Raw genomic sequence first — 9,744 nt, 5'->3', positions numbered from 1 at the left:
TTGTCTTTGCCCATATATAGTAAACTCAGCCACGACGCGAGCAGCAGCCACCACCCACTTGCGCTCGAATGCCTATCAAGGAAATGACGTTTGATTGAATATCTTAATTCACCTAAACCATTCAAGCTAATAGTATACAGCCTATGATAATTCTGATCTGGTACTGTAAGGGCTGTGGAATGTAAACTACTAAAAACTCAAACTACGCATGCGTTGTTCCCAAGATTAGGCTACTAAATGAATTTAGGATCTTTGTACTATTGGGTCACTTACATTGCACTCGCTTTCTCACACTTGTGTATTCTTTTTACACTGGTTATAAATAAAGATGAAAATCCAGAGCTTCACGACTGCCAGATGCTGGTGTTCACTCCCCCAAAACACTACATTAAACAGTCATTGGAATGGCACTGATGGACTTTTTAGAGTGACTTGCCTAGTCTGGAAGGATCTTGGCACATTCTCTTGTTTGGGTTAGTGTAGTGACCCTAGTATGGCATCTGGCCCCTAATTAGAACAGCAAAGAGTTTATCACCATTTCTAAAACTGGTTGTTCCCATCCTTGATTGTGATTGGCTATATTGTGTTTCATGCCGTTGTAAAATCCAGCATAACCTCACAGGTTGTCCTCTTAACATTCTTTAACATTCCATATTACTGCGCATTGAATATTTCAAATTGAAAAAGACGGCAAAGGTGTCCATCTGGCTGTTGCGTGGCAACGATTTATGTAGGAACTATACTTTGCAGTAGCGGAAGAATGACGGTTTATTATTAAACTATTTTGTTTCTAATTGTTTTTATTGATGAAACCATATCAAATATTTGAAGTAACAGTTTTAGAAAAGCAATAAGACCCGCGAGTCCGTTTCGCGTCGTGCCTAACAACTCCCCATTACCTGTTCTAAAATCAGCGTAAACCACGGCCTCTTGGGGCTTATTGCTTAAATCTATGTCCACAACAAGCTCTCACCTCAGCTTCATTCCAAGCAAAGAGAAAACCTGAAAATAATGCTAACCTTTTTCAAGAAGGTGCCAGAATAATGTCTAAAAGTCTAAAAACTTTATAAAGTCTGGCATTTTTAAATTGCCTTAAATCAGCCAAACACATTCACCGGAATGCATCATTTTGTGATTTGCTTGCCAATTCATATACTGTGCAATATTATCAGGCTATTTGAGCACATTCTTCAGTAAAATAAATTCTACTGATTCAGACAAAGACAATCTCCATGCCCATTAGAAAACAAAACAATTTCCAAGGGATGTGCAAAATGTTGTAAATCTCCCTTCACAAACAAATATAAGACCCCGGCCAAACATCAGTTATTATACCCATCAGGCACTAACAAACTCATACAGATATTTCGTTTTTGCTAGTTTGTGCTAATATGAATTACATTTCATAGAAGTGATACCATTGTCTTCAAATAACATCTTTGGATATTTTTGTGTGTGTAATGTCCTAATCAAGGAATGAACTATCTAAATCAAGGAATGGTTCCATCACTGGTCTTATCAATGTGTTTACTTGCTGTCAGGTCATTGAGTTAGAAGAGGAAGATGCCTTCATGATGGATACTTATCTAAGATTTTACTCACTATGGAGCTTTTGTTGTACAGTAAGCTATGTGTTCATTACTCATAGGTACATAGATTACAATAATTGTGTTATTAGATTCCAACTGCTATTACTCCAGTATGATTTCCCAGGTAGGCTACTGTATGATTTATATTGTTTCACATTGCATGCATTTTATGATCAGTGACCTGTGCATTTTTGTAAAACTCTCTTTTGGAAGTCGCTTTGGATAAAGCGTCAAAAAAAGGTATATATATAGGAATAATTAAAGGTAAGATGTTTTCAGCCACAAAAAAATGTTGTCCCCTATACATGTTGTGTTTAAGAATGTGCCATCTAAGCTATTCAGGCCTTCAGTTCACTGCAGGGAGAATGTCAATTTCATTTTTTTTGGAGCAACCTGCTACTTTCCAGCGAATAATATCCCAGCAGTCCTTTTCCAGCCAATTGGATTCGGTGAGGCGACATTCTTCCTTGGTTCATTTTGTGAAACCACTGTCAATCAAATTCCAGCTGGAGGAAAGTGGCAGTTCAGGAGGGCGGTGCAACCACAATATAACTGGCCCCTCTATAAGTACAACTGGCCCCAGCTTGGCCCCTCCAGTTGAAATGGTCTCTAGAACCTTGACATACTGAGTCAGCATCCATCAAAGTAAACATTTTCACATTTCTGAACCTAAGCGGAGTAGCCATTCGCAGTACCGTGTAGTATGTATAATGTCCTACATTCCATGGCACTGGGTGGCGGTATATTCTATCGCGTTCCATGCTTTTACCAAGAAAGTCGTAGTCTACTTCCTTTCTTTCGCAGTTTTACAAATAGGTTAACGCTACATGACGATGGCGGCCGCCTTGAGAGGAAGCTTTCTAACATTGGCCAAGGTGAGTCGTTTGAAGATGCTCAGGGCAACCACACACATGTCAAAGTTGTATGTTTTACAACATTTTGTCACGGGTGTGATTGTCCTTGTTTTGCTATACAAATTATTACTTAACGGAAGGACACAGGTCACACGGCTATAGTATAAGCTAGGATGAGCTAGCTTGGCAACTGCTCTGTCACAACACACTTTTACAATAACTATTGACTATCTTTAAATTTTCGCAAACTGTATTTTTATTATTCTTGATATTAACAGAATGCAAAATAAATGTTTCGGAAGATGGTATGATGTTGATAACATACATCACATGTTAGTCAAAGGTATGCTTCTTAAAATGTATGGCATGTGTCCTTAAAGTTAGCTGTGTAGTAGAATGTAAACATATCTCCTTCCTGTGTCAAGGGACTCGCTGCGGGTCCCAAGTGGCAGCAGCTGCCCACCCGTACCTTAAGTGTCACCACAGGACTGTTTGGACCCGAGGCTCCACCTGCACGCGCCGACTCCACCTTCAAGGTTACCATGGTCCCTGGAGATGGTGTGGGACCTGAGCTTATGACTGCTGTCAAGGATGTCTTTAAGGTACTGGAGCTCCTTCAAGCCTCTTCATAGCCAAGTGACCTTGCATTTAAAAAAGGTTTCTTGAGATTCTGTTCTGAAATCAGCAAAATTATATTAAAAAGACTTGCCCCATTACTATAATTTGCTACCTTTAGAAATCAAAAACAACCGTCTTCCACCTTGAAATATCTCTTTCCCCATTACATTCACATCTTTTTGACCTGTATCCAAACAGCACTCATGTAATCACCCTCAGCTTTTAACTAATATTTATACCTTGTTATTCTTCCAGGCAGCTGACGTCCCTGTAGAGTTTGAGGAGTTCCACCTGAGCGAGGTCCAGAACATGGCCAGCGAGGAGAAGCTTGATCAGGTGCTGGCGTCAATGAAAACCAACAGGGTGGCCATGAAAGGTAATGGCGAGTTATGGAATTGAGGGTATCAGCTTTGGGGTCAGACAAGATTTGCTTTCCTTCTCATCTGCATGCCTTCACATGCTCTTACACATATTCCACACATGTCATGAGTGAACAAATAGAAACCTGTTGCACACATTCTCTCCATACAAGAGTTTGGTCATAGAGACATCTGGGGGAAAAAACGAATGTGGGGCTTGTGTGGACAGGGGATGCTTTGGGTTTTGAGTCAGTGTAGCCCATATGGATTGGAAAAACTCACTCCTCAGTATAAGTACAGACCACCCATGTCAGCTAGAAGCTAGCTGGTTGTTGGTGTAGCTGGTAGTGGTAGCGCCTGTGGAGTAGGTAGTGCCAAGTTTGAGTCGAGTGACGGAACGGTTAGGACGTGTGGGCACTGCTGATGGTCACGCCTGTTACATCAGGACACACTGAGTAATAATGCTGGCATGATTATTATTCACACAATGCTCACTTGCTTTATGCGTGCTGTGTGGAATGAGTGTTGCTGATAGAAGCCGAAGTTGGCTTTTAGGATACAAGGTCATTTAAACTGCTTAGCAGTGTCAAGTTTTATGTGTTGGATGTGTCAGTAGTAGTAGAGAGTAGGCTAAAGACTATTTTCTGCTTTTCCAGGAAAGATTCACACTCCAATGGAGTTCAAGGGAGAGCTGGCCTCCTATGAAATGAGACTGAGGTAATGCCAAAGTCACTACCACTGGCTTTTCTTGATGGAAGTGTGTCCTTTTTTCTTCTTTTACTAAACCACACCCTGTATTGTTCTTAGGCGTAAACTGGACCTTTTTGCAAACGTGGTACATGTGAATAGCCTGCCGGGTTACAGCACGCGCCACAACAACCTGGACCTGGTCATCATCCGTGAACAGACAGAAGGAGAGTACAGCTCTCTGGAGCATGAGGTATACTGCAAATCTGCACAGCACAACTTACTTTACCTTTATATAAATTCTGACGTTATATAAATTCTGACGTTATAGTCTAACGTTATAAGATGTGTGACAGGAGGAAGTGACTAAAACCGTGTTTACAGCACAGGAACTTTCCCTCAGAAATAGGAACTTTACCGTGGAACTTGCTACGTTCACTAAGTAACCCAACTCTAAATTGACTTGGAGAAATTGGAGAAAGCACTAACCAAGAAGTCCCTGCTCCGGGTCTAGTTCTTTCTAAAATACAGGAATTTAGGGTTTGGGACTTACAGTGCTTAACATATCTGATTGGTTAAATACTTGCAGCAACAATCAAGGATTCCAAGCTACCTTTTTACCACGATTTTTATTTAATTCTGCAGCCACACCAGGGTTTTTCGGGGCAAAAAAAAAAGCTTAGGTGGAGATTTAGAGTGGACGATAATAGGGCCCTTTACACTACAGATCACAATGCGGAAACACGCTGTGTTTTTTCTATTTTCACTGCATTTTAATATAGCCTATACATTGTGAATTTTAATATAAAAATGTTAATGATTAATCGAAAATCGATCGTTAATTCTCCCGACGATCGATTAAGACAATTTAGTCGAATGCCCATCCGTAGTGGCTATCCAAGGCAAGTTTCAGACAGTAATCATGATACTATGTTCTTGATTTAACATGCTATCATTTTTCGGTTTACCAGAGTGTTACTGGTGTCATTGAGTGTCTGAAGATCATCACCAGAGTGAAGTCTCGTCGCATTGCCAAGTTTGCGTTCGACTACGCCACCAAGAAAGGACGCAGTAAAGTCACAGCTGTACACAAGGCCAACATCATGTGAGCATTTCTTGGCCTAATACTTTCATGGATTTAACATCAGTTGCAGGGGAATTTGGTTAGTTGAAGTACCATAAAGTCTTGGTAAGAAGTTACAACTTTACAATTTGTTCATTTTATCTCATCTTATTATAGGGCAACTTGAGTGATATGAACACTGTACGAATCCTATAAAGAAATGTTGATCCCGAAACAGGAAATTAGCAGATGGCCTCTTCCTGCAGTGCTGTGCCGAGGTGGCTGAGTTGTACCCCAAAATCAAATACGAGAACATCATCATCGATAACTGCTGCATGCAGGTGCGTTTGTCCTCTCTCCCCTCCCCCCTCAACTGCACTGTATTTAGTCACTGCCAATACAGAATTTACATTATAAGTGGGCCTGATGTTTGATTTAATTAATTTAATGCTACATTTTATTTAATACCTATTCACCCACTGTTTGGGCTCTCAGCTGGTCCAAAACCCGTACCAGTTTGATGTGCTGGTCATGCCCAATCTCTACGGCAACATCATTGATAACCTAGCGGCGGGCCTGGTGGGTGGAGCTGGCGTGGTGCCAGGGGAGAGCTACAGCGCTGAATACGCCGTCTTCGAGACTGTGAGTCCGTCTCTTCTCTGTCTGAAGAAATGTGACCATCCACAACTTGGTGTGGGATGGTTTACAGTTCTTTTTGTGTATGTTTTATTTAGTGGATGCAGGATTGGTGCAGCCATAGGCTGAGTACTTGGAAACACATCTTTGTTTACTGCACCCCCGCCCCCCCCTCCTTGCCAATTGTTCTTCTTTCTTTTTCTTCTTTCCTTCTTGTTACTTTTGTCTCTTTATTTTCCTCTCTGCCTCTCTCACAGGGGGCAAGGCATCCCTTCGCTCAGGCAGTTGGCAGGAACATTGCCAACCCCACTGCCATGCTCCTCAGCGCCGCCAACATGCTCAAGCACCTCAAGTGAGTCGTTCAAAGTCTTTGGCTTCCATGTGTGTGTCCATGACTCTCAGTACTCTATTCTGAATACTGCACCCATGCAGACATATGGGCATGACATTTTTGGCCTGTCTCAAGTGACTGTGTTGTGTTACAGCCTGGAATACCACTCTCACATGGTGTCTGATGCTGTCAAGAGGGTCATTAAGCAGGGCAAGGTAAGATTGTGTGTATGTGTGTTTGTGGATTGATCCAATTGGGACATTGAAACATTTTTACGTGAGGAAGACTTAGAAGATCCCAACTTTAGACTGATACATTGATTCACAGAGTAAGTCATGACGTTCTAGCTTCTAGAAAATAACTTAAACTCCAAGCCCCAGACAAATTTCCAGTGGCCAGCTGACTGGTTTCCTTAAGAATTGTAGTATATTTTGGAATTCCATGCTCACTTATAAGACTGTACTTCAGCCCTCTACCATATCTAAAGCAATATCCTCTAATCATCCTATGATAGGAGGAGAAGATGTCTATAAAATTGTCCCTGTGGGAATAGGCTTATTTTGGCGTTTGTGCATGCGCTAATTGTTATGCAGCTGAGAGAATGTGTATGGTTTTGTGTCTGCAAAATAAGACTGTTGAGAAAACATTAATTTATTTTCTTGTGGGGTAGTGTTTGCATGAACCATGATGAGTACACACTAACTGTGAAAAATATGTACGCTGTTTGTGGATTAATGCCACAATGTCTAACTAGCATAACATAACCCTAAATTGCCTTTTGTGAAATGTACAATTTTTTCAAGCATTGACTTTCACATCAGTGTGTTGAGGTATTTGGTTAACACCTGAGGTGTGTGTGTGGGTTAGCGCCCTACTGTGTGTTGTCCCTGATATAAATCCAAACCGCATAGTTACGTACATCTCTGTTGCTGTAGAAACCAACTCTTTAACAAAGACTGATCTGTGTTGCAGCCCCAGGGAACTAACTTACTAACAGTTCAACATGCATGCATTACAATGTGGTATTGAAGAAGTGCATGATCAACATAACATTGTATTGCTTGGAAGTCTTTTGTGGAGGGAAAGCTGGTATTGACGTATGAGGGAATAATGTTTACCCACCAAAATAGAACAGTTTACCATTTCAGGGGGGTTGATACTGGTAGTCAGATGTGTGTGGTGTGAATGTGGAATGTATTGGAGTAAGTCTTATGTCCAGCTGTCCATGAGAGTCCACTGTGTCTGAAGTTCCCTCTATCCCTCTGCCCTTCTCCTCCTTGCACCCTATCCCTTTTTGCTTGTGTGTATTTGTATGAATGTGTGTGTGTGTGTGCGTACACGTCTGTCCCAGGTACGGACACGAGACCTTGGTGGTTACTGCATGACTGGGGACTTTGTGCGTGCCGTTGTGGACAACCTGCGGCACCGACCCAGTTCCTAAAAAGCCTCATAATCAGTGCAGCTGGTTAGCTAAGCAGATCTCAAATGTGCCCCTTTACACAGGGCCAGAACCAAAGCAGTGTCGATTCCGCTTATCTGTTTCTTTCTCTGAACTTGCAGGTGCTTTTTTAACAACTTCCTTGTGGCTCTCTCAAAATTTCTATTTACAATTGTGCTTTTCTACAACATTCTTGCACTCTCACTGCTTTAGCACATTTTCTCTTGCTGCTCTTCTTGGCCCTATGGGATCATTCTTTTTTCCCATGCGGGTTAGGGTCAGTGTTCAGCTCTGGCCTGTCTTAATTGAGTCTTAATTTCACCTGTCTTGACTCAGCTTTTGTCTATACTTGAGACCTCTCTGGTCTCTGTGCCCTTTTTCCTTTCCTTCTACTTAAAAACATTTTTTTTTTTACTAGAAAGTAAAAGATACCTTTAGTCGCTATTCTTTAGTCGAGTGCTTGCTTGTTTTTCTTTTTTTGCTACTGATATATGCCTTTCACTGAACTAGTCAAGTATCTTAAGTCTTTCTAATCAGTCAAGATGACTTTCTCAAAGTTGATTACCAAAAAAACAAAACAAACTACTTTAACTACAAATGTCAATTAAATCTTGTTTTACCATTTCACAATCATGGACAAAGAGGAAGTTTATTCCCTTCTACAAGGGTAAAGTGGAACCCACTTGGACCGAAAACAAGGACCACTGAACGTGTTGGCGTGTCCACTCATTTCAGATACACCATCATTGTACATTGTCATGAACAGAAATGTTTCACTGGCTTGTGAACTGTTAGATATTGTATATCTGATCAATAAACCCGACATCGAGCCAAGTTGATCAGCTGTTTAAAGTGTGCCAGTATCTTTATCGCTGTCTTTGATTGGCAATAGCTCATCCTTGGAATGCATGAATGAAATCTCAGTGGGATTTGTGGTTCTATGTGGGCTGTAAAATGTACAAAAAACAGGAGGGATACATTAGTAGTACAATGGTGACAACCATTTTCATGAGATCCATGGCTTTTGGTGTTCCCTTCTAAGGAATATGCTGCTGTAACTCCCAAATCCCTAATAATTCTGAGTGTCATATGTCCTTTGTGTTTTATGTATATGCCAACTTTTGGTTCCATTGCCTAGGCAGTTTTATCAGCGCAAATGCTGATGTGTGTATTCATTAGAAAGGGGTTAGTCTATGAAACAATCTGATCCTTAAGCAGCACTTGTTGAGACACTTCTCTTGGGCTCAGTGTTGCAAGAGCTGATTGAATGCATGCCAGCTGAATGCATACCAATGTGGTCACATGCTTAATAAATGATGATGATGATGAGGAGGAGTTGTGTGTTGGAGTGTTCCTCAGAGGATGGTGGCTGTCTGTGTGGTACTAAATGTGTGGACAATACTTTGAAAGCAATGGTAAAATAGATTAACAACCATAAAATCTTTAATATTGGACTTTGTGTGCAATGGCTTAATTCAAGGCTCTAACATTCTGAATCATAGTGGCCCATGTGTGAATGTTTGATCCACTGTGTGAGTAAGGCAGATGCTGATGTGTGAATGGGTGGGTAATGGTGTTCTTTTGTTTGTGGTAGGTTCGCACAGGAGACCTGGGAGGATACGCCACCAGCGATGAATTCACCAGGGCTGTCATTGCTAACCTGGCTGTCTAAAATGGCCCTTACCCTGTTTCACACTTACCAATACACACACACTAGCCTTTGTTTATCTCCGTCAAAGTAATCTTTCAACCATTTAAATAGACATTCTCCAAGTAGGAATTGCGTGTGTATTACAGTTTACAGACTGACAAAAGAAATGCTAATAAATATCAAACGCACAATTTTTGTCCAGCAAAAAACACATGCCAAATCCCTTGCTGGGGGTAAGACAAGTATTGTTTCCAGCAATGGTTTGGGTGTGTGTGTATTATAAATGATTATGTCATACAAATGAGTCACATTCCATTATGTACTAGTGTACTGTGGTTTCAACTTAACAATTAAATATATGAACCTTGTTTAGACTCCATCACAAGATGTATTTACTGTGTCGGTATATTTATTGTATTTATTCTCAGGACCTTCTCCATAATTTGCTTGCATCTATGAGCAGTAATAAAAATATTCCTAAACCTGGTACCTCTGTTGCTTTTGTTGGACACATTGTT

General features: G+C 40.9%; 1 protein-coding gene across 2 annotated transcripts; it reads left to right on the top strand.

Moving 5' to 3' along the window:
* Window positions 1-2,358: 2,358 nt before the first annotated feature.
* Window positions 2,359-9,713, top strand: idh3b (isocitrate dehydrogenase (NAD(+)) 3 non-catalytic subunit beta). 2 transcript variants are annotated; one of them, XM_047025665.1, is made up of 11 exons: window positions 2,359-2,464; window positions 2,869-3,045; window positions 3,317-3,437; window positions 4,077-4,137; window positions 4,228-4,360; window positions 5,079-5,212; window positions 5,409-5,511; window positions 5,666-5,812; window positions 6,064-6,158; window positions 6,292-6,352; window positions 9,170-9,713. In XM_047025665.1, exons 1-11 carry the CDS (start codon window positions 2,417-2,419, stop codon window positions 9,245-9,247), a joined length of 1,158 nt encoding a protein of 385 aa, XP_046881621.1. In that variant the 5' UTR covers window positions 2,359-2,416; the 3' UTR covers window positions 9,248-9,713. The 2 variants fall into 2 exon arrangements, with proteins under 2 accessions (XP_046881621.1, XP_046881620.1); XM_047025664.1 differs by lacking the exon at window positions 9,170-9,713 and adding an exon at window positions 7,489-8,205.
* The last annotated feature ends 31 nt before the right edge of the window (window positions 9,714-9,744 follow it).

Source organism: Hypomesus transpacificus, chromosome 9 (genome assembly GCF_021917145.1).
Source record: "Hypomesus transpacificus isolate Combined female chromosome 9, fHypTra1, whole genome shotgun sequence".
Taxonomy (NCBI): domain Eukaryota; kingdom Metazoa; phylum Chordata; class Actinopteri; order Osmeriformes; family Osmeridae; genus Hypomesus; species Hypomesus transpacificus.
The sequence above is the reverse complement of the archived record's forward strand: the minus strand, read 5'-3'. Positions and strand labels throughout refer to the sequence as shown.

Coding starts and splice junctions, on each gene's coding strand:
- idh3b (XM_047025664.1), top strand. CDS start 2,417: ATGACGATGGCGGCCGCCTTGAGAGGAAGCTTTCTAACATTGGCCAAG. Junction 3,438..4,076: donor CAACAGGGTGGCCATGAAAG/GTAATGGCGAGT, acceptor CTGCTTTTCCAG/GAAAGATTCACACTCCAATG. Junction 5,512..5,665: donor TCGATAACTGCTGCATGCAG/GTGCGTTTGTCC, acceptor TTGGGCTCTCAG/CTGGTCCAAAACCCGTACCA.